The sequence below is a fragment of the Vombatus ursinus genome, unplaced genomic scaffold (assembly GCF_900497805.2).
Source record: "Vombatus ursinus unplaced genomic scaffold, bare-nosed wombat genome assembly UNPS02006874.1, whole genome shotgun sequence".
NCBI classification, from domain to species: Eukaryota; Metazoa; Chordata; class Mammalia; order Diprotodontia; family Vombatidae; genus Vombatus; species Vombatus ursinus.
Window position 1 is genome coordinate 5,806,349 of NW_020946652.1, and position 23,562 is coordinate 5,829,910.

Consider the following 23,562-nt stretch of genomic DNA (forward strand, 5'->3'; position numbering starts at 1 on the left):
AGGCAGTTAAGCTTGCCTCCAGCCAAATTGTATCTGAAGCCTTATGCCACCGGTGGCCCTGTATTTGAATTTTTTCATCTTCATTTGAATTTGAGCTGATGGAGGACTGAAAGATAAGGAGGCTAGCAGACATGTCACTATCATGCCAGAAAAGTTTAGTAAGAGTAAATGAACTTCATGTTCTCGGTTTTTTTCATTTAAAAATTCCATGTTCTAGCGGAAGCCGTCCTCGAAAACATGGTGGGTCCAGATTGGAAAAAGAGGTGGATGAACTGGATGGGACGGACCCAAGAACAGGTAAGGGCTGTCGCCTGCTGGTGGCCTTGTGTTTGCGGTGGGCCAGAGGCCTCAGTTCAGCCGCCATACTGGGCTGCTTTTTTCATTCTCACTTGTTGCCATGATAATCATTTGATTCAGTAGCTAAAAATAATTTTCCAAATTTTTTCAGCCTTTGAAAAAAGACAGTGAGTATAGTAAAAAGGCCAGCTGATAGTATAAAAAGGAAACTTTGAGGGTTTTAAGGGAAAAATACTGTCCCCCATTTGGAGGCACATTTCTCTGGGTGGGCCCCAGTTCCTTCGGCTGTGCATTTTGAAGCACTGAAGAATGGAACGGTTTGGGACGCTGTTTGTTTCGGGCTGGGGGGGATTAGAGGCTGAGGCAGGACTCGACTCTTTGAACCTTTTAAGAAGGAGACAGATCAGAGGGGCCTGGAAGGGAATTGGTAGTGGATGGGGCTGAGCCTCGGCAGAGCTGCTGGAAACGCCTTTGCCGGGTCACAGCTGTCTGCTGAAGGTTGCTGTTTCCACTTACCTTCCTCATCAGAACAGTGAGACGTGATCCTCCTTTCCTGGGCACGCTGCCTTTGGGTCTGTGGGCGCTGGTCCAGCAGAGCCTCCCTTCTCAGGAGTGTGCTTTTAAATGTGTGAAATAAATACAGAGGGTCTCAAAAGGAAAAGAAGTATATTTAGGTAGAGTTACAACAGTGTGAAAAGTACAAGCTCGCAGGCCCCAAGGAATAAGCTCTGAGTTAGAAGTTAGTGAAAATAAAGCTGTAATTTTTTTTTTCCATCCAAGTTCACAGACCGCAGGCTCCCTGGCCTCGCCCATAGGTCCACTCGGGACACATCACACAAGGCCCTCGAGGCAGTGTGGTCGTCGGCCAGCGACCGGCCACCCGTGCTTTTGGTGGTCTGTACCTGGTGTCAGACTCGAATGGGAACAGAGGCCCCCGGGATGCCCAGAAGGGTCCCCAGGCTGGGCTGCACATGGACGTGGAAACCCCAGAGTAGCCTGATCTCTGGTCTGCTGTCTTTTTATTTATTTTGTTCAGTGTGTCCCAGTTACCTTTTAATCTGGTTCCAGCCACCCTGGAGGTGTTGGGGGCCACCAGCCTGCCTGATCAGGATCAGGGTCAAGCTTAAAGTCCAGGCCTTTCTGTCTTCTGTGTGAAAAGTGACAATTAAAGTCTTATGTGTATTCACTGGCATTGCTTTTTTAAATTTTAAGTCTATTCACAACGAAACCAAAAATGAATTGGAGAAGATGTTAAAGTGTAACGAGGAGCATCCGGCTTATCTCGCCAGCGATGAGATCACCACGGTCCGCAAGAACCTGGAGTCTCGAGGAGTCGAAGTGGACCCATGTTTGGTAATGACCCCCAGCAGTCTGACGGATGAGGCCGCCGTGGTGGCCGCACCTCCTGCTGGGCTTTGCATCACTTTGTGCGTGAACATACAGGGAAACAAAGCCTAGGGTTATTCCAAAAAGCAGGACACAGCAGGATTTTCTGCTCACCGAGACATCTTTTTCGGTAAAACGATGACTCGTTCCGTTTCTAGAGAGCAGGGTGGGCTCAGTCTGTGTTTAGCTTTTTGTAATGTTGAGAGCCCACTTTGGGCATCGTTTCCTGCTGCTCAGGTAGATGATATTCGAGAAGTAATTAATCATCTGTGATATTAGCATGAGGAAAACAGGCCTGGGAAGATGAATCTGCCAGATGCCATCATCAGATTAGGAATGCTGAGCTAGACATCAATTCTCTCTAGTCCTGGAAGCTGCTGTCACTGATGTAACTCTGAGTGTACTTATTAATGAGTCCACCAGAGGGCAGAAGAATTTCACAACCAAAAATTGTGAAAATCAGATCAGTTTTTATGAAACTCCTCTAAAAGTTGGTAGTGAATTTAGGAGATAAATTTACATAACAGGTAAAGAAGGGTTCTTCGGTTGTCCGTGATTTAATGGGTCCTGATTATTTCTGCCAATTCCCAAGGGCAAGTTAAAGGTACACAGTTAGACGTTCTAAGTCCAAATGGCCATTAACGTGGGCATTTTAACAAAACGAAGGAGGGAAGTTGTCCAAATTGAAGATGTGTATAAAGAGATTGGATTTGGAAGCCTTGGTGTGCAAGATGAGCCTGGTGTCTGTTTATCTGTCTCTGTGGGTGTCCTTTGTCCCTGCCCCATCTTCAGCAAGTCTCTTCGGGCCACTGCCATGCCCTCTGCCCTCGTCCAGGCTTTCCTGGCTTCCCTCTTGCACCTACTCAGTGTGAAAAGCTCCTAACTCATCTCCCCGCCTTCAGCATCTTTTCCCCAGACGTCCTCCTTTCACCGCTATGCCCGAGTCATCCTCCTGAGGCCTGGAGGGAGCCGGAGTCCCCCAGCGGGAGTGGGGGGCATTCAGTTCTCTTTTCTCCAGCCTCCTTTCCCATGACTTCCCCGCTTGCCTAGCCCTGATTGCTGCCAGAACTGACGGGCAGCCATGGGCTAGGTTGACCTTGCCACGCGTTTCTGGAGGCACTGCTCTGTACCTGCATTGCACACCCCCCTTGGCTTCTCCCTCCAGAAGTCCCCAGTGTGTCCTCTCTGTCTGGACATTTGTCCTGGCTCTTCTGGAGAGACTGAGGCAGGTGCATCTTGGTGTCCCCGGCAGTTACACGGTGCCTCCAACTTAATTAAGGGGCATCATCAGCTTTGGCTGAACTGGTATCTGTGAGTCCCAGCCGTTCATGGCAGGTCACTTCTGCGTTCGGGTGCCATGGCGGGTCTCTGCTGAGCCTGACCTGGAGTCGGGAGGCCTAAGTCTGCACCTGGCTGGCCATGGGGCCCAGCCTCAGCTCCCTGCCCTGCCCAGAGGGCAGGTACAGGTGTGCCTGAGTGTGGCTACAGCAGGTGCCTTGGCGTCTGGGCCCGGAGAACTTGCCCGTAGATCCAGAAGCTTGGGTCCACAGAGGGAGAGCTGGGTTGACCCAGGGCCGCCTGATTCCAGGTGACTATGACTGACCTCCAGGGCTCACTGCCTTTTCTCTTTTTTCAGATTAAGGACACGTGGCACCAGGTTTATAGAAGGCATTTCTTGAAAACAGCCCTGAGCCATTGCAATCTCTGTCGCCGAGGCTTTTATTACTACCAGAGGCATTTTGTGGACTCTGAGGTCAGTGTTCTAGCAGAGGCTGGAGGATGCTTGTGGGCCCCGCCCGCCCCCTCCCCATGACATGGGCCTGAGCTTCTCGGTATCCTCGGTAACCGGGAAGAGAACCCTGTTCTTCTGCACTGTGATGGCGCCCGGGATGCCCCACCCCTAGGCCTGACCAGGGCCAGCTGTGTCGAGGCCCAGGTCTGGGCATTTTCCACCTGATTCCCTCATTTCTAAAAGAGAAATTGCATGGATTATTTGAGCCCCTTCCGTGAGGACAGCGAGCTTTTCTCTTTTTTTTTTTTTAAGGTAATTGGGTTTAAGTGACTTGCTCAGGGTCACACAGCTAGTTAAGTGTCACGTGTTTGGTCTGAGGCCGGATTTGAACTCAGGGCCGGTGCTGTATCCACTGCACCAACTAGCTGCCCTGACAGCGAGCTTTTCACGTCATTTCCTAACTTGCCAGGCTTCTCCATGTAGAGCAAAGGTTGAATTTTAAATGACTGGTTTTCTTATACTATGCAAGTGACTCTGGCATGACCTGGAAGGGGCGGGGCGGAAGCCTCCCTCCCGTGGCTCTTGGCTGCATGCTGGGGCGCCCGAGCCTCAACAGGGGCAGGAGAAGCCCGCCGTCACCATCCACAGTCGCTCACGCCGTGACTTTTGGCCTTTTCAGTTGGAGTGCAATGATGTCGTCCTCTTCTGGCGCATCCAGCGCATGCTGTCGATCACGGCCAACACCTTGCGGCAGCAGCTCACCAACACTGAAGGTGAGGCAGGGCCAGAGCGCCCGTCCCACCTTCCCTCTCTGGCCTCTGTTTCCTCCTTTGTCAAAAGGAGGGGTTTGGGTTGGGGCTGGCCGAGCTTCTTCTCCGCGCCGAGCCTGCAGACGGGCCTTGGTCATTCTCGGCATCAAGCCTTGTCCCGCCGTGCCTTCGCGGGAGGGCTCGAGAGACGTGTTTGAGACTTTGACCCTGAGGAGGCTTGTTTGTGGGGCCTCTCGGCTCACATTTCCCCGTTGCTTTGAACAGTCCGGCGGCTGGAGAAGAACGTCAAAGAGGTGTTGGAAGACTTTGCTGAAGACAGCGAAATGAAGGTGAAACTGCTCACGGGGAAGAGGGTCCAGCTGGCGGAAGACCTCAGTGAGTAGCGCGTGCTGGGGTGGGGCGCGTGGGCGGGCTGGGGGGCCTGGGGAGACCCAGAGGGACCTGGAGAGGCCGGGGGGCCCGGTGCCCCTCCCTCCCCTGTCCAGCGGGATTCACGCCAGCCTCCAGTGAGCGCCGTGGGTCCCGGTCTGAAGCTTGGTGGCAGCAGGAGGTCAGAACAGGGTCCTTGGAAAACAGAAGCGCGAGGGGTGTTGGTTTCACATTCTTGAAATGGGGCTTTCAAATACCAGTCGTCTTCCTCCTCCCCCTAAACACGGAACAGAACGTTTCAGCTCCACGTGAGTGTCCGCTGGCTCTGAGCACCCCTCAAGGGGGATTCCCACCTGTCCCAGCAGCCCCGGCCACGGGTAGAGGAGTCCGGAAGGGCTCGCACCCTCCGCAACCAGGAAACCCCGTGGGCCTCCACTGGGGCTCCTCCGGCCTCCCGAGCCAAGTAACCCAGAGTCACAGGGTGAGGACTGGAGTGTGTTTGCTGGGCAGGTCAGGGTGTCTTTGCTAAATCAGGAAAAATGGTTTTCAGGTTAATGTTAAAAACACGGTGATGAGTCGTCAGCATGAGGCCCTTGGAGACAACGGCTCCAGTGGGAAGAGATCTTGTATTTACCTCTCTGAAGGTTTTTCTAACAGACAGAAATGAGACTGTCCTCTGGGGAGCACAGCCCTTCCTCCACCCTGCCCCGAGTGTCTGGGGGTAACATTAGGCCTGATGGATGGTTTACTTTCAGTGGTCCTATCTCTGTTACTAATTAGTTACTGCAGGATTTGGAGAATTATGTGTCTTTTCTTCATTGGCCTACGTGGCACAGTTATCACCCCTTGGCTTCTGCACCAAAGGTCTGCGTGGGTAGGAAGGGCTCTTCCCTAAAGCTCCAGGACTCACCCCCCCCTTATTTTAAGCCAGAAATACCGTTGAGTATCTCACTGAAGTAGCTTATTGGGGAAGAAACAGCCCTCTAGCCTTTGCCTTCTGCCTGTTCTTGAGAGGGTCTGGGTGGAGTTGGAAGGGTGAGGGGCTGGAGGCCTGGAGGATGTGGGTGTGAAGGGGTCCTCGAGGGCCTGCTCTGTGATGTTGGGTGAGTCACCTCACGCCTCCCTCCTGTGTCACGTGCCCAGCAAGTACTTGGTGCCAACCTCATCGTCATTCTCGATGATCAAGGCCTTGGCAGCATCGGCTCTGGGGAGCACAGAGAGGCCGCAGGGCTCAGGGAAGGCCCAAGCCGACCAAGGGGCAGTCTGTCCCCCGATGCCCGACGTGAATAAGCGTCTCTCTGGCTGTGCGCCTCTGTTTTAGTGATCTGGTCGTCCCAGCCAAGCTTACCCTATTCAAGGAGTGAAATTACAGCTGACGTAGGGGGTCTGCTGGCCCCCCAGGCCTAGCCAGACCAGCAGCCAGCTATAGAGGCCCATCATTCTAGAGGGCGACCCATGGCACTGGTCATTGAGGGGACGCTTCAAGAGCGACTGTTTCCAGTGAGGCAGACGCGTGCTTCAGAATCATCTGGCATATAAACCTGGCTTTGTTTATTGGCCACGGGATGTCCTTCTTCTGTCCTTGAGACTGCTAACTGCTTAGACCCCCCTGGAAATCAGCACCATGCAGTGGGCACTTTTGAGCTGAGGAGACACTCAGAAGGCGGGGAACTGAGTCCACCATCTTTTCCACGCCCCCATTTTAGTTCTTCAGTGACGAGGTCTGCCGTAACTTCATTAGACTCTGCGAGGCCCTGGGCCGACGAGGGCAAAATCCTTCCCTTCTGCTGAGTTAGCAGGCCTGAGGGGCACCAGCAGAACGGTCGGGGCTCTGTGGGGATTTGGGGGCGGGCTTGGCGCTCTGCGGAGGATGCTCTTTGGGCTCGGTCTGGCCCCTGGGGCAGGGAGAGAACAGGGCCTCTCCATCTGCTCTTGCTGGATTGGGTCAAGCCGGTGACGTGCCCACAAGGACCGCTGCGCAGCTCTGCGCTTTGTCTTGTCTGGTGGCTCCTCTCCTTCCCCGCTTGTCTCCGCTGAGCAGAAGGAAGAGGGAATTCATTTGACCTCGCTCAGAAATGGCTGTACTGAGAGGTTGGTGGGGGAGGCACGTCAGGGCTCTGCCTGTTGTTCGCCGTCCTGTCTGAATTTCCCGGTAAAATGAAGCCACGGCAGCCTTTTCCCTCTCCTCCTGCCTGACCTACTTCGGAGGCAGCAACGATGTCATTTCGAGAGGGAGGCTAGTTAGAACTGGTCCGGGCCCCGGCCCCTGCCCCTGCCTGTAGTGAATTTGCTCTGTGGATTTCCTACCCAAGATGGCAACAGCTGGCCCTTGCCCTGGCCCTTTGAAGGATTAGCGGCCAGAGGAGCAGCAGGCCCGGCCTCTCGCCACTCCTGACGCGCCTCTGCTGGCCGATGCCCGAGCATCTCCCAGGCAGCAGCAATTGTTTCTGGAAATGTAAAGTTTGTTCTCCGGGGAGGGTGCCACTGGCAGTGCACAAAGCTGCCGGGGCTTGTCCTTGGGTTTTCTTTGCTCTCCCACCCTCCCTTCCTCCTCCACTCCGCACTGTGCCTTGTGTGAATGTAAAGAAATAATGCAGTGTGCCAGGGGATGGGGGGGAAAAAAAAGCTTGTAGGATGGACCGGGCTCTGTAAAGGCATGGAACTGAGAAAATTAAGCCGGGCTTAGGTGTTCTGATCTTTTTTTTAACTGAGAAAGTCTGTGTAAACTTGAGATGAACATTTAACTGTTGGGACCTAAAAGTGTTGGACTGTGGAAGAAGGCCAATCAATTTTCCTTAAGCTGCCATCAACCCAATGACAGTGGTCATCTTTCTGTTTTAATTAACACTCGGTGCCCATCGAAGTTTAACATTGTTGAAAATGCCCTTTCTTTAGAGAAGAGAGTAGAAGCCAAGTTTGTTAGAGAAGATATTTAAAAGGGATGAAAATAAGAGCAGAAACAGTCAGTTTGATGGCCGAGACGAGAAGAGGACGGAGCCACCGGGTGGAGGTCGCCTGGGCTCCTGACGTGGAGGGAGCTCAGCGTGGCGGAGCACAGGATTTGACCTGCATAATTGAGAGCAGAGGCTCTTCAAAGCCCCTTCCAGACCTAATGGCCTGCGGCGCCAAGAGCCAGAAGGTTCCCTCCCGGTCTCCACAGCGAGTCCGAGTTCGACTGTGTCCTAAACATCATCTTGGTGACGCGAGCTCTGAAACAGGAGTTCTTAGCCTCTTGTGAGCCATGGGCACCCTTTGGCAGCCTGCTCTAATCTCACATTACTGTGCCTACATCTGAGTTTGAAGGAACTGCTAAATTAACTAAAGGTTAGTGAAATAGAAGACGTGATTTCTTTCCCATCCCGGTTCATAGACCCCCTGAAATCTCTCCAGACCTGTTGTGAGTCTGCAGGCCCCAGGATAAGAACCCTTGCTAAAGAAATTTCTGTATTCTGACTATATGTGTTAACTGATATTCTAAATGTCTGAAATGAAAATTTTACTAGCAAACTTACAAACTTTTAGGTTAACTTGAGTCAAAAGCCGTAATTCTCCTCCAAGAAGTGAATGATTCAAGGATCATCGGGAGGCCAGAGAACAGTCGTTTCGTAATCGGTAACACGGCTTTGATGGCGTGTTTCTTAGCCGGCTTCCTTCCACGTCTCTTGGTCTCGCCAAATGTGCATTTTAGTCTACAGTCTCTTTTGTCATCCACAGCATTGTCTCTGGTATCGTATTTGATGGCTTTCTGTATTTTCTACATCCTCCTCCTTTGAGTTTTGGAAAGACTGAGTCGCACACACGGTAATGTGACCCAGAGTCAGAAGGAGCTGGAATGGCCGGGGGAGGCGGGGAGGAGTTACCATTGGGTCTAGTGGATTTGACTTTTTAAGTCAAATCTTTTCTTAGACTTGGTGCAGAAAGTCATGGATTTATAAAAGAATAGAGGGAGAGTGCAGAGTTGGCTGGTTAGGCAGTTTGGAGAAGACTGTTGTAGGCACATCAGTCCCGTTGGAACCTCGCCCAGTTCCGTCTGTGTCTGGCAGACTCGGGAAACCTCGCTGGCCTGGAATAAACAGGGAGACGGAAGGCCTGGCTCCTCCGCGTGCCAGGCTTGGTGTCTCCCTGGGCGTCACGGCGCGCCTCAGAACCCCCGGGGGCCTTTTGCCATCTTGCTGTTGGCCACACGCTTCTCACTGTCTCATAAATGACCTCGCCCTGAGGCCAGTCACCGTTCTGGCTCCCTCCCTCGGCCACACTGCTGGGCAGTTCCATTCTCGGACCCTCCCCTGATCCTGCCCTGGGCTGCCCTTCTCCCCCTTCCCCCACAGAGCGCTTGCAGCATGCTGCCAGGTGGAAGGCCAGGGGAGCAGGCGGGCACGCGCCTTGTCATCCTCCCCTTTGCCGAGGGTTGGGTCCATCCTCTTTTCCCTCCTCCGCCCCCTTGAGGTGCCTCACGCTCCCCATCTTCCTTGTTCTCCCTGCTTGGAAGGAGCCTCATTTCCTTGGCATTGCTGACAGACCTGAGGCACCTCTCCTTTGGGTTCTGCTTTAGGATGTGGACCTAGGGGAAGCTTGGGGTCATTCGAGGGCCTGCGCCATCTTCGGAAGCTCATTCATACCGTTTGCTCCTCTTGCTTAATTCTAGACACGTGTCCGTGTCCATTGAGGCTGTTGGGCCCAGGCCCAGGAGCCCTGTAGGCCGTCCGTCTGATCGCATGTCATGGTCTGGACTGTAGATGGTCTTCATCCACTACATCCATTTACATCTTTCCTGTGGCTTTAGCCAGGCCTATTTCTTTTCTCTTCTTTTCTTTCCCTTTTTAAAATTACTTATTTTCCGTTTTCAGTGTTCATTTCTGTAAGATTTTTATTTTCTCCCCCTTCCCCAGACAGAGTGAAATCTGATATAGGCTCTATTTATACATTCATATTAAATGTGTTTTCACATTGGTCATGACATAAAGAAGAATTAGAACCAATGGGAGGAACCACGAGAAAGAAGAAACAAAACAAAACAACAAAAGAAAAGGAGAGCAAATAGTTCACTTCCATCCGCGTTCAGACCCCAAAGTTCTTTCCTTGGATGTGGACAGCATTTTCTCTCATGCGGCCTCTGGAGATGTCTTAGATCCTGGCATTGCTGAGAAGGACTAAGTCCATCAAAGTCAGTCATCGCACAGCGTGGCTGTTACTCTGTACAGTGTTCTCCTGGTCCTGCTCACTTCACTCAGCATCAGTCCATACAAGTTTTTCCAGGTTTTTCTGAAGTCCACCTGCTCATCATTTCTTCTAGCACAATAGTATTCCATTATATTCATACACCACAACTTGCTCAGCCATTCCCCAATGGATGGGCATCCGCTCAATTTCCGGTTCTTTGCCACCACAGAAAGAGCTGCTATGAATATTTTTGTACGTGTGGGGCCTTTTCCCATTCGCATGATCTCTTTAGGATACATCCCTAGATGTGCTATTCCTGGGTCAAAGGGTCAGAGGGGCCAGGCCCATTTTTCTCCCTTCCTGGAGGCTTGACACCAGCTTCCTCAGGCCGTCTGCCAGCAGCATCTGGAAGACCCCACGCACCTTCACTGCAGGGGCCAGCGCCTTAGGAAAGGCACGCTGCCCTGTGCCTTTGCTGACGCCATGAGCAATCCACGGGACCTGGACTACGGTCATTTCTGTTCTTCCAGGGAGTCTCGAATGACCTTGCTGTGAGGATGAGACCGCGTTGTTGGATGGGAGACTTTAACGCGTCTTTGCTTCCACCAAATCAAGCGCTTTTCCTTAATCCATAGTTTGAGAGTTGGCAGGGTCTTCCGAGGCGTCTCATCTGATGCACATGCGGAAGAATGCCTCCCGTGACGCGCCTGACGTTGGGCCATCCAGCTTTGGCCTCTTGAGACGCGCTGCTCGACCTCTGGACAGCCCTGAGGGTCGAGGAGTCGCTGCGTTATCTGCCGGCTGGTCTTCATCAAGCCTCAGTGGGGCTCTGGGCGACTTTGGCCCTGCCCCGGAGCCTCCACGCCCCCGGCCTTCCCTTCTCGAGGCCAGCCCTGCCCGGGTCTGTCGTCACCAGATATTCATAATCGTGAGCTGCAGGTCTGTCCCCACCAGGCTGCGCTCTTCTGGATGCTCTCCAACTTAGCAGTTTACCTGTTCTCACGGTGCTGCCCGAGAGTGAACGTGATCCTTCTCACAAAGACAATGAGACGGTCGTCCCCCGATCCCTGGGAGCGTGGCCCATCTGGTTCGGTCCCAGTCGCTCGGGCGTTTGGGGCTGCCCCGTCCCCCCGCTGATTCCTTGAGCTTGTGGCCCACTGGTACCCCAAGATCCTCTTCAGCACAGCTGCTGCCTCTTCCAGAAGGTGCAGTGCCCCCTTCTTTCCTTTGTGCCCAAATGCAAGGTTTCACCTCTACATTGTTACTGGGTTTAAGCCTGGTGCTTCCTGGCCATCTGTCGTGTTAGCTCTCCCTCCCAGTTTGGTGTGATCCACACGTGTGATGGGCGGACCAGATGTGCTTTTATCCAAGTCATTCATGAAAATACTGAATGACCAAAGGCCAAGCAGAAGCCCCTGGGTCCCCTGCTGGATGCCTCCGGCCATGCCAGCCCTGAGCCATCAACTACAGCAGCAATAATAGCTAACGTTTATGCGGCGCCTACTGTGTGCAGGCACCGTGGTAAGCGCTTTACAATCATATCTCACTTGATCTTCAGAAGAATGCCGGGAGGTCGGTGCTGTTATTATCACCATTTTACAGATGAGGAAACTGAGGTCAGCAGACGTGAATGACTTTCCCAGGGCCACACAGCTGGTGAATGTCTTAAGGCTAGATTTGAATTCAGGTCTTGCTGATTCCAGGCCCAGCTCACTGTGGTACCTCCTTACATTGGGACCACTCTTTCCACCTCTTAAACTGGTCCTGGATGCAAACCCAAACATGAAAGAGGCACTGCCTTCAGAGAGCTTACCATCTAAGACTAGCACGTACACATATGAATATGAAGGATTCTGGTTGTGGTGGGAGTGGTGTGGAGAGCACGGACAGTGCTGGGTATTGGAAGGCCCTTGCAGAGGAGGCGACGGCTCACCTGAGTCCTGAAGGGAGGTCAGACTCCTCCAAGGTGAAGGGGACGCGGGCAGAACAGCCAGGCGTGGAGGCTGGAGAGGATGGGGTGCTCAGAGTTTGGCTGGAGGAGCCCGTAACCCTGGATGGCAGCTGGATCGAGGGCTGGCCAAGGGCTTGAGATGCCTGAACAGGTCTGTGTTTGGTTCTAACGGCAGCAAGCATTTGGAGCCAGGGTCAGCTGGTCCGAGCCGGACTCTAGAAACAGCCCTTTGGCAGCCTGTGGAGAGGGAGTGCCTGGCAGGCAGCTCTCACCAATGTCGGCGTTCTTTCTCACGACCCTTCCTAGCCCCTCTTCAGTACTGCCTGCAGGCCCCCAGGAACAGAGTCTACGGGATTCCACTTCCCAGAAGGTGCCCTGTCCCTTCTCTGGCTGGTTCAAAGCCTGGCCACCAGGGCCTTTGAACCCATTAGCATTCCCCACTGCCCATGGCAGTCAGACAGGATGCTGAAGGAAGAAGAAAAGGTGCCCTGTGCCAGGTTGGCTTCTGTGCCAAAGGAGAAGGCGCCCTCTCTTTCTTTTTAAGTAGACGTCCTCTGTGTGGCGTGTTTGGTGGGGCCTGAACGGGCCGAGGTCACCTTGCTGGAGAGCTGGCTGAGGAGTGAAAAGTGTTATCCTTTCCCTTTAAACATTTGGAAAATTAAACTAAACTATAGCCTGTCGACCCTTTTACTTATAGTGCCTAAAAGGTCACAAACCAGTTAGGTTTTTGTCTGAGCCGATGTCCCCAAATTTCCATTAAGAATTAATAAGCCAAGAATTAAACTGACTTGTTCTGCTTCAAAATCACGATGCATGTTACAAAGAGCACGCGGTATGCCGGGGTGTCCTTTCCTCCGCCCTCGTCCTCCAGTTCAGGAGATGACCAGAGAAGTGTCTGCATCCATAAGGACCCTCGAGAGCGAATGGAACCACGGACCCCTATTACGAACGTTATAGGTGGAGGAGGGACGGAGCATGCTCAGAGGGAGGAAGGCTTCACCTGCGGCTGACGCGCGGGGCAGGGCAGGGGGGCTGTCTGTCCTACAGATGCACCCTGTTATTCTTCCCCTTCCAGTAGCCGAGCTGATTACCGCAGCTCTAATTTCAGAACCTGTGCCTTTTGTTGAATTGTTTTTGGCAGCTGTGTGAAATTGCTAACAGTCTGGAGGGAAATGGGAAGGATTGTTTGTGTTTCTGCTTTGTGTCATGGGAAGAAAAGGGAAGGGGGTGTGGTGGTGCTTGAGAAAGGGCAGCGCAGTGTAGCCCCTCAGAAAGAGCATCCCGCCCCGGGCGGCCAGCTCTGGCTTGGGTCTGGAGGCCGAGGCAGCTGTTTTCCACAGACCACATCCATCATTTAAATCCAACCCTGAATGCTGCTGGTAAAGCGGCATGAGCCCAGAGCCCTTTCTTTTGGAGTGACCAACCTTGCCCAGGTGCATCTTTCCTTCTGAAGCGTCTTCGTTTCTCTTCAGAACCAAGTCTGAACTGATAGTGGAGGAGGGAGGGGGAAGTACGCCAAGCATCGGCGTTTCCCGACCTTCACGTCCCAGGACCGGATTTGGAGAGGCTCAGAGGCAGGGTCACAGGGCGATGGGCCTGTCCTGCTTCTGAAACATACTCACTTTGTGATTCTAGACGGTTCACCCGACCTCTCTGTACTCTGGTGACCTAGGGTGTCGATCAGCATTCACGGAGGGAAATCACAGGGCTGGATAAAAAAATACACAGATGTTGACAAGGCAAAGACCACAATGCTGTGATCCGGGTCCTCAAGGAGACTGCGATGTCTCTGTCCCCTTTTGAGAGAACAACTGGTCAGATAAAGACGTATATGGGATTTTGAAGAAGACCCTGACAGCTGTGGAGTGTCTGGTAGGCCGCCCAGGGAGAGCTTTCCAAGAATGGAGAGAGGGAAAAGGAGAAAGGGTGACGGAGGACACAGAGAGAGAACAGAGGATGTGGAGAGGCAGGATAAGAGGTGTATGGGGAGTGGGTGTGGCCACGGCGTCGGGAGAGCCGGCCGGAACGTCAGAAACGGGCACACGCTACCAGGAGAGACTCAAGAAGGGGATGTAGAGATGTTTATGATGCAGATTAAGCATAAGAAAACAGGTCGTATCAGCAGGCTTGTATCAAAAAAGGCTGGCCCAGATCAGAGCTCTTTGGCAAGTGTTAGGGATGCACAGAAAAGCAAAACCCCAGGCCGTGCTCCCAGAGAGGCGGAGGAAAGAGCCTGTGGACAAGCAGGTGGAGACCGGAGAAGGCGGGCCTCCTGGAGGAGGTGTGATTGGAGCGGAGTCTTCAAAGGCTGCCAGAGAAAGCGAAGATGGCACCAAAGACCCCAAGCCTGCCGGCCCCAGGGGATGGCAAGAGCCTGTGTCTGGAGGCGAGGCAGAGCCCGGGGGGGATGGGAGGTGAGCTGGTTAGAAGGATAGCGGGCATTTCTGTGGCCCTTTCTGTGCAGGTAGATGTTACTGTTATCCCCGGCTTACAGCGGGGGAGCCGAGACAAACATCCAGGAAATGTCTGAGGCTGGATTTGAACTCGGGTCCTCCTGACCCCAGGCCCAGCACTGCACACTGAGCCGCCCAGCTGACACAGGTGGCAGAGACAGAATTAGGACCGATGAATAAATATTACAGCAACTCACCAAAATTAAAAACCACCTCAGAATTCGATTTTGGCCAAAATAATGGAATGAACTCTGCCCGCGAGCTGATGAACGCCCTGTCCCTGGAGGTCTTTGCCAGAGGTTTGTCCAATTTGTCAGGAATGATGGAGACAGCAGTCCGACTAGACAACCTTGGGCCTCTAGGGCCCTCAGCATCTTTCTCTGGTCTCCTGCGACCCCTGAAGTCGTCCTCCTGCTTTGAAATTGGATGTCTATCCAGAGCTGGATTTGACCCAGTGCTGCCTCTGGCAACTTACCTCCTAATGTCGGGTACGAGCCCAGCACGGACAGGGCCGAGGAAGGCCTCGGTACCAAGGAACATCTCAGCGTCACCACGTGATGCCTTCTCCCCAGCAGCTTCCCCCGTCCAGCCGATCCGTCCTTGCCACTGGAGACTCCCAGGGTGCGGGGGCAGCTCTCTTCACGTCCAGACGTGGGGAGTGTTGTGTGGTCCGCTGCGGTTTGTAGCTGGGGGCCACGCCTCCCAAAAATTCACCTACCTCCGACTTTTTGAAGAACACTGTTTTTCTACACATCTGTATAAGGCAAGTGTTACTGCCATTCACGTCAGTGAGAAAATACTAATACTGCACAGTGTGTGTGGAAAGAAGTGAAAAATGGAATTAGTGCAAAGAGACACAATTTGCTTCTGTCTGCTGTGGACAGTTAGGGCAAAGGCATGGCATCTGTTTTCATGGCAATTTTACATTTTTTAATAAGAAAAAAACATGCTTTAAACTTTATAAACTTTATAAATTTTAATGATTTCATGAAATTAACCTTAAAATTATTTTTGAAATAATTAACATTAGCCTTCTACTTGACATCTTATTTTAGTGAAATGGACCTTTCGTTTTGATTTTTTTTTTTTTTTTTTTTTGGTTGAGGCAGTTTGGGTTAAGTGACTTGCACAGGGTCACACAGCCAGTAAGTGTTGTCGCTGAGGCTGGATTTGAACTCGAGTCCTCCTGACTCTAGGACTGGTGCTCTATCTACTGAGCCACCTAACTGCCCTCTTTTATTTTGATTTTAACTTGTAAAAACCTTTGGTCCTGATTCTTGATTTTGAAAAGTACTTTTCAAGTTGGTTCATAAATCTGGATTTGATGCCAGAGTCTGCATCCTTTTTGCCTTCCTGTGCTATACTTCTCTCTACTTTCTTTCGTGATACTAATGAGTCGGCGGTTTAAGAAATGGCCGTGGTTCCTCAGCAGCTCACCTCCTGCCGACAGCCCGAAGGTCTCGTGACCGGCCAGTCGTGCCACGGACCAGGAGTGCCTCCCGCGTGGAACCTCTGGGCTGTTGAGGACCCGTTGGCTTCTGCGCTGAAAGGGCCACCTGGGGGCCTTCCCCCGCTAGGAGGTGCTTGTGAACAGGAGGAAACGACAAGGGGGAAAACGGGTGGTTTTTAAAGATTTTTAAAAATGGGGATCCTGATGCCATGGGAGCTGCCCCGGCCCTTGCTAGTACTTCATTGTCTCTGCTTAGCCTCTGCAGCTGTCTGAAACTTGTGATGAGACGTCGGCGGGAGGAGGGGAGACTTTGGGGGGGAGTTCTCACATTTCTCAAGAGTGGGGCTGTTTCTGTGTTACGTAAAGGACTCTGCCGCAAGGACATCAGCGGGAAGGTTTCTCTTTTGGAACTTCTGGTTCAGTTCGCTGCGCGCTGGCCGCGTGCGGGGAACGCCCCGGCACAAGACAGGCCCGGTTCCTGCTCGGGGGGGAACCTGTTCTCGTTTGGGAGCCGCCATCATGGCGGAGAGAGAACGAGTCCCTCGACGTGGTGGGGCTTTGGGCTTCAGTGGGAGGCTCTGGATCGTTCCCTGCAGCCGCCAGGGGCTCTGGTCCCATCCGGATCAGTCTTCAGGGAGCGTCACACAGTCGGTTGGTCCTCGGGAGTGGTTTTCTCCACCCAGTTTGTCCACGGTCGTTGATCCCGTCCTGTCTTCTGTGGCATGGAGAACAAGCCCATCCCCGTTCCCGCGAGGCTGCCCCTCTTTTCCTTGGACTCCAAGAACTGGCCAGAAATGCAGCTGTCTCTAGTGTCCAGGACTGGAGGCAGACCCTGCAGGGGCCCCCCAGAAGCGGGAGGTGGGCTTGCCTCGGTGTGAACTCTGGCGATGAGGATGAAGGCCCAGGAGCACAGGGAAAGAGACGCTGGGCGGCCCTGGGACCAACGAGGTCCTGGGAAGAGCAGAGATTGTCTTTGGGTAGCTTTGTAAAAGCCAAGATGGAGTCCGGTCGTGTTTCTCCCTGAAAGTACACTTCTTTGGAGCGCTGAAGCGTGTGTTCTAAGCCAGAGGATCCGAGACCGCGAGAACCTCATCTGATCGCAGTTCTGGCGTCACAGTGACTGACGGAGGTGGGAGCCCATCCGGCTAACTAAGACTTTTCCCAAGAAGTAGACTGGCATTTCAGAAGCGACTGCGTTTTCAGATTCACTCGGGTTTCCTTTCCCCGTGCCCGGGGAAATCGGAAGGCTGCCTCTTTCCCTTTGTGAGGAGGGCTGCTCACGATTCCTCGCCCTCCGCCTCCAGAGAGGCAGGGGCCTGACTCGTGATTTCTGGGCACGTCCTGGCCCCTCTTTCCATTCCTTCCCAGCCTTGACGCTGTTCTCTCAAATCCAGCTTCCTGCCCGCCGCCACCTTCCCCTTCTGGCTGCCCGTCGGCTCAGCTCACACCGCGTCCGGGCCCCAGGACTCGGGCGCCAGCGTGAGTCACCTGGTGATGCGTTTTCACCAGCGGCTGTTTCTCCTCAATCCAAACACCTAAGCCGCGGGAGACATAGTGTGCAGAAGTAGGTTGGATGAGAACGTCTCTAAAGCTCTCCTGGGGAGGTGGCGCGGGCTGCCCCGGGCAGGTTAACCTTTACTCTGCGACTCCTTCCTTCATGTCCCTTATCTGGGCAACGGGCAGCTCTGAGCATTGGACGTACCAGGGCCAGCTAATGGTCCCTCCTTCATTTGTGACTCAGGCATGCTCCGGAAGCCAGCGTCCTGGGAACGGCCACCACCACGCTGGGGACGACCCCTCCGGCCCTGGGCCTGGCCCCAGTGGCTGCTGGGGAAGGGTGCCTTGTAGCTGGGATGGAAGGAGTTAATGGTGGGGAGGGAGGAAGAGAAGTCTGTCAAGAGCTTTGTGCCGTCAGAGTCAGGACAACTCTGGGATTCAGTGATTGGAGGGGCTGCTGGACCTGGAGTTCGAATCCTGCCACAGAAAGGAAGGGAGGCTCTTCTTTCTTAGTGCGTTTATTCTTGATTAGTTTTACTTTGTTTTCCATGGGACAGGTTTCTGTCACCTGTGCTTTCATCATTGTGTCTTTTCAGCGTGTGGTTTTTTGGGGACCTTGAGAACAGTCACTTCTGACACGTAAAATCTGAAATCTGGACTATTTCAAAATGAAACAACTGATAAGGATTCAGACCAAATGATTTTAATTTTATGGTGTGGGCATCCCCAGTGTTCTATCACTCATGGAAGTGTTCCTTGGGAAATATTTATTTTAAGTATACAATTTAAACATGAAGTTTAGAACTCCACCAAAAGCCTGTTTGTTTTTTTTCCACGTAAAACTGAACTCTGTCATTCTGCTCGTACATCACTAACTTTGAATGGATACCTCAGCTTTAAGTTTGTTTTTTCTGAATGGCAACTTAACCTTGTGTCTAAGTTGAGTAAAGAGGAAGAAAGGGTTGAGTCATTACTCTGTGTCTTTCCAGACTGTGAAATCAAGGGAGATAATGACTGGTCACACGTGGCTTTCCCTTTCTGGTCTTTCAGCTCCCTCACCCACTCCCTCCATGGTCCAGCCCACTGACCTTATACCCGCCTTTGCACTGACCGTCTCATGCCTCACCTCCACCTCCTAAAATCTCTGGTGCTCTTCCAGACACATCTCAGAAGCACTTTGTGGGTGCCAAATTATGGGTGCATCTAGTCAACATTTTTTGCTGATTAAAATGTGCTTTGATTATCTTATACTTTTGAAGTTATTTTAGAAGAAATATTTTTTTTTTAAATAGTATCTTGGATTCTTATTTCATGTTTGTACGAAGTTGAGGAAAACCACTTAGAACTGCCGTGTAATTTTATGACAGTTTTTTGGCTATAAAATGATTAAACACTTGCATGGAAAGCATAAATGGAGAATGAACCAAAGTTTGCCTCTGTAAATAGTATGATACGCTAGAGATCCTGGGGGGCTGGGCCGGGAGGCCTGGAGTGGACTCAGAGCCCGGGCTGCGAATCCCAGCTCGGCCCTGTGGGACCTTAGCTCCCTGCTGAGCCAGGGGACCAGACCTTGGTGGGCGTGCATGCATTCATCTGTGAGATGAGGCCTGAACCCTGGGTGCTGAGGACAGATAATAAAGGTTTCATAAAGTTTTATTGTGGTCTTTAGGACAGAAAATGCAAAGTAAACAAGATGTTTATTTCTTTTTGTCTTCTTAGAAAAAGTGAGAGAAATTCAAGAAAAACTAGATGCTTTCATTGACGCCCTCCACCAGGAGAAATAAATGTGAGTAAAAGAGTGTCTCTGAGCTGTTACTCCCCTCATCCTGGCAGGGAACCGGCTCGAATGGGGCTCCGTCCCCCCGGTGGGCTCCCTTCAGCTTGGTGGGCAGAGACGGCTGGTGATGCCGAGGGCACGAGCCTTAGAGACGGGCATCTGAAGGTCCCAGATGTGGTAGGTGGCTCTGAGTGACACGGTGCCCAGCAGCTGAACCAAGAACAGTCCTCTGGACGTGAATTCCCTAAGAACTCATGTATATGTGAACAGAGGGCAAAGAGATTTATAACGTGAAAACTGCGGGGACAGGTGGGCAGCTCCTGAAGTTGGCCTTCGTGAGCTTCCCTGAGCCACCCAGAAAAGTCAGCAGAGGAACGGAGATGACCGTGGTAGCGTGTGTGTGTGTGTGTGTGTGTGTGTGTCTGTCTGTCTGTCTGTCTGTCTGTCTGTGTGTACCTTAACAAGAGCCATATCTGGTGGGCTTCTTTTCTACCCTGCTTGGTAATCCTATTTTATTGATAGCTTTTGTTTCTAAGTCATCTGCACCCCCTCCCCTCCACAAGGAGCCGTCCTTTGTCCCAAACGAAAGAGAAGGAAAGCAGTTCAGCAGCACAGATCGACCCCCGGTCAAGGCCCGCACTGTAAATGCGGACAGTGAGCGTGCATACTCGGGTCACTCCTCCTGGCCTCACGGCCCGCCGTAGGAACAGCGGCCAAGCCTTGGTTCGGACACCCCTTCGATGTCCTTTTCATAGCTGTTCTCCTCACGGAAGGGTGAAGGATTTCGCTTGATACCAGAACTGGCCGTTGACTGTCTCTGTAAGTGCGTCGTTAGCACTGAGTCTTCATGTCCTCACCAGAGCCCTGGGAATCGAGCGTCTCCGGGGTCTTTCAGCTCCTTGCTTGCCTTGTCGTCAGGGTCTTGCTTGATAGGATCACCTTAGTTAGCGATTTCATCCCTGAGTCCCTGCAGCCAGAGAGAGGAGAGCTCAGGGCACGCGGGAGGAGGAGAAAGGAGGTGGTGCTGGGGCCAGGAGGCTTCCCGCTCCCTGAAGGGCGCGGCGGGCGTCAGTAGTTCATCGGCAGTCCTGTGAATTCTCAGAATGGGAAACCCAGCGTATTCTAAAGTAAAAACAAGACTTCATTCTGAAGCTAACTACCAACCGTTTTTTATCTTGTTCTAATAGTACAGTACGTTTGATCTTCAAAAACGTGTGTGTATGTACGTATGTACGTATGTATGTATCTTCTCGTTAACCTGGATAGTGATAGCAAAAAAATTATTGGAGAGCCTCTGCCAGTGGGCTAGCCCTCTTACAGCCTGCAGTTGCCACCATTGTCTTTCACCTCCAGACTTGGCCTTTGAAGTAACCTGTTAAATGCAAACCAATTATGAGGCACAGAATGGTGTCACGCCTCCCCTAGGGTCTCTGCTTGGGGCCTCAGCCCTCGAGGGTCCCGGATTCCCAGCAGCAGCCCCGGGTCTGCCCCTGGGCTCATCCCCCTCATAGCCAGGTGATGGGCAGCAGAGCACCCGATTCTCCAGAAGGCTCAGGGCACAGGGTGATTTTCAGGAAGGGGGTGAAGAGAACTGTAACTGCTGAAGGAGGAAAGTCCCCAAGAGCTTAAAGGGTCTGCTAGCCTGGGTTAACCTGAGGAGAAAGGGAACCTTGAGCCGTGCAGCAGGCATCAGTAATGTGCAAAGCTGTGCCCGGGCTCGGCTCTTCACTGAGACAAGAGCCAGCCTGAAAGTCCCGCTGCCCTGCCAGCAGGGATGGGGCTGGATGAAATGCTGCACCTACAAGTAAGGATGCTTCTGGGCAGAAAAGGGGGGATTAGAAGAAAAACTCTAGGAATTTTGAGTGGAGAGAGGACAGCTCAGCTGAGCGGATCCTGTTGTAAGATGCTTCTTGTGCCAGGCGAGACTGTGTCTGAGTCCGTGCAGGTAGGAGGTGGGGTGTGGAGTGTAGAGTGGGAAGAGAGTGAGGTGGCATTAAGATGGCAGCATCCTCAGTGGAGAGGCGGATGTCTGGAGGAGAGGCAGCTTCAGGGAAAAGAAGAGCTTAGGTTTATAGACGGTGACTTCCAGTCAGGCTGACTGTGTGAATGTGAAAGTCAGCTGCACAGGGATGATGATTGGACCCCTCTGGGAGCCAATGAAGTCCCTGAGAGAGAGAGAGAGAAGGACAGGCTGGAGATGGCTGATGACCCACCGAGGTAATGATGACTGAGATGGACAGGAGGAGATGGAGACCAGAGGAGGCCCAAGCCTGGGTGTCCCAGAGGGGCGTTGTTGGCAAGGCCAGACACTGCCGTGAGAGATCAGGAGATGGGTGTGTTTGAGGCAGTGTGTGTGAGTGTGTGTGTGTGTGTGTGTGTGTGTGTGTGTGTGTTTGCGCGCGTGCATGTGTACGCGTGAAAAAGCTGCCGCTTCTGTCACTCAGTCTCGAGCTTGTCTGAGTGTCAGAAGTCCTAAGTTACAAGGATGTAGCACTCGCCTCACGCAGCTTGGCTGGAAGTCCCATCATCTGTTGTTTCCAGAATCGAGGGGGAACATAGACTGTAGCGGGTTTTGATCATTTTTTATGTTTTCTGCTGAGGATGGGCAGGGCAGCAGACCCAGGCCAGCGGCTGCCACAGGCATACCGGCCTACACTAGGAGCCGAGGCCCCCCGAGCAGGAGCTCAGGCTGGCATCGCACGATTTGGGGCATGACCATCGTTTGTGTGTTTTAGCAGTTTATTTCAGAGGTCAGAGCTGGAGGAGTAAGGATGGTGGCCAGGCTGGGCTGGAAGGTGGGGTCTCCCACCGTCAGCGCTGCCCCTCCGACATGGGTGCGAGACCGGGCTCCCAGCCGTCGCCTCGTGGGCTGCGCCCTCCTTGCCTGTTTTCTGTTAACGCCTGGCTGTTACCGGGGATGTTCCTGACCTCTCGCGTTCTTCCTCCGACAGAATAGAATCCCTCCCAGCAGCGGCCGCCTCCAGGTGCAGTGAACAGCCAACGCTTCCCGGTCTTTGGTCCAGCCTTCCTCCTCGGAGAGCCCCCCGGGGAAACAGACGTACTTGCTTCTTGGCGGGGCCTCCGTATTGACAGCACCCCCTGCTGGTGTGGTTGACGCGACGGCGTGGGATGCGGCCGTGGCTGCGATTCTCCCCTTCTGTTTTTAGTCTTAGTTCCTGGGGCACGGGCTCTTCTGAGGCAGAGACTGGTTTTACCTGAGAGCCATTTCTTTTCCAGAAAGTGTTGCTGAGTGTTTGAAATAAAAACCTGGCGCAGCGCTGTCATCTGTATATAAAATGATCCCACCCCCAGAAGTCATCGTTTGGGTCTGTGATGTCCGGTCAGAGGATTGGAGGATTGCCCCCGTTTGGCTTAAGCTCGCCGTGTGGAGGGGAAGGGTCTTTGTTGGGAAATTGGGAGCTTGAATGATTCCGATACCCTCGGAGTTAGAGCGATGGTGAGAGGAAACTGTCTGCAGCCATTGCTGGCCACCCTAGAGCGAAGCTGGCACCGTGGTGGCCCCAGCGCTCTGAGGGGAAGCGGTGGAGACAGTCCTGAGCCGTCAGCTGGCCTCTGACCCACTTGTGCCACCCAAGGCGGGTGTGGGAATCATCAGCAAGAGGGGGGTTTCTTTCTTTTCTTTTTTTTTTTTTAAGGCAGTTGGGGTTAAATGACTTGCCCAGGGTCACACAGCTAGTAAGTGTCAAGTGTTTAGTCTGAAGCCGGATTTGAACTCAGGTCCTCCTAACTTCAGGGCCAGTGCTCTATCCACTGCGCCACCTAGCTGCCCCTGGTTTCTTTCTTTTAAGACATGCACCAGAGCCCTGGATGGCTGGTACACGCCTGCATCCCCACACTTCGTGTACATGCGCACACATGTGTGCAGTGTCATTTAAAGGCAGTCAGTGACAGGTGCCGGGGGCCCGGCTTCCCTCGGCCACGCTCGTGGTGAGTCCCACCGAGGGAGGGCCGCTCATTTTGGACGCACACAGGCGTTCTCCTCTGGCTCTTTACTTCTCTCCACATTCAGCTTCATTTTTTCAGCTCCCACCTCATGACGGTCTGCTGCTTCCAGCCCACTTGGGCTTCCTTTTCCCAAAATTCAGTTTTTCGATACTGGCCTAAGAATTTTTCTCCCATATTATTCAAAGTGTTGCTGACCATCTGAGTGAGCATTTCTCAGTACTGGGGGCCCAACAAGGACGTCTGAGGAGGGTCTTCACCAGGTTCACAGCAGCGTGGCACATTTTAGGAGTTTGTGAAAACTTTGGGCTCTCTAGTAAAGGAACCAACTCAGACGTGCTTTCTCTTTGGGTTGGTATTGATCCAGACAGTTTCAGCCTTCACACAGGTCAGGAGCAGAGCAAGTTCAGATCTTCCCTGGGTCAGGAGGAGACGATGCACTTACCCCCACCCCCACCCCCACCCGTCGCTCTGCCTGAGAGGAAAAACTCGTTGTCAGTCATCAGGTGGATGTGGGGGCGACCTGGTGGCCTTTAGCCAGAGCCACTCGAGAGCGGAGGAATGTATGTGAGAAAGGGGAAATGCCACAGTCAGTGTTCCCATCTTCCTCCTTCCCTCCTTCTGTGTGTTTGAAAACCCTCCTCCGTCCAGCCTCTGGACCTGACCCGGCGCCTAAGTAAGCACTGATTGTTGGAGCAGGCCGCACAGAGGATGCCAGGCTGTGTGTACATTACACTATTTCTGTATAGATGATCTC

At 52.8% G+C, this 23,562-nt stretch overlaps 1 protein-coding gene across 5 annotated transcripts in view; it reads left to right on the top strand.

The window, feature by feature from the left end:
* OPA1 (OPA1, mitochondrial dynamin like GTPase) overlaps positions 1-22,156 on the top strand; it is a 73,267-nt gene extending 51,111 nt beyond the window's left edge. For 4 of the 5 annotated variants that reach the window (XM_027848759.1, XM_027848762.1, XM_027848761.1 and 1 more), the window contains 7 exons: positions 218-297; positions 1,510-1,650; positions 3,320-3,436; positions 4,095-4,188; positions 4,450-4,560; positions 18,785-18,851; positions 21,794-22,156. In XM_027848759.1, coding sequence (XP_027704560.1) covers positions 218-297; positions 1,510-1,650; positions 3,320-3,436; positions 4,095-4,188; positions 4,450-4,560; positions 18,785-18,849 — 608 coding nt within the window. In that variant the 3' untranslated portion in view covers positions 18,850-18,851; positions 21,794-22,156. Of the gene's footprint in view, positions 1-217; positions 298-1,509; positions 1,651-3,319; positions 3,437-4,094; positions 4,189-4,449; positions 4,561-18,784; positions 18,852-19,405; positions 19,662-21,793 lie in introns of all 5 variants that reach the window. The other variant, XM_027848760.1, reaches the window with a different exon arrangement.
* Positions 22,157-23,562: the final 1,406 nt, after the last annotated feature.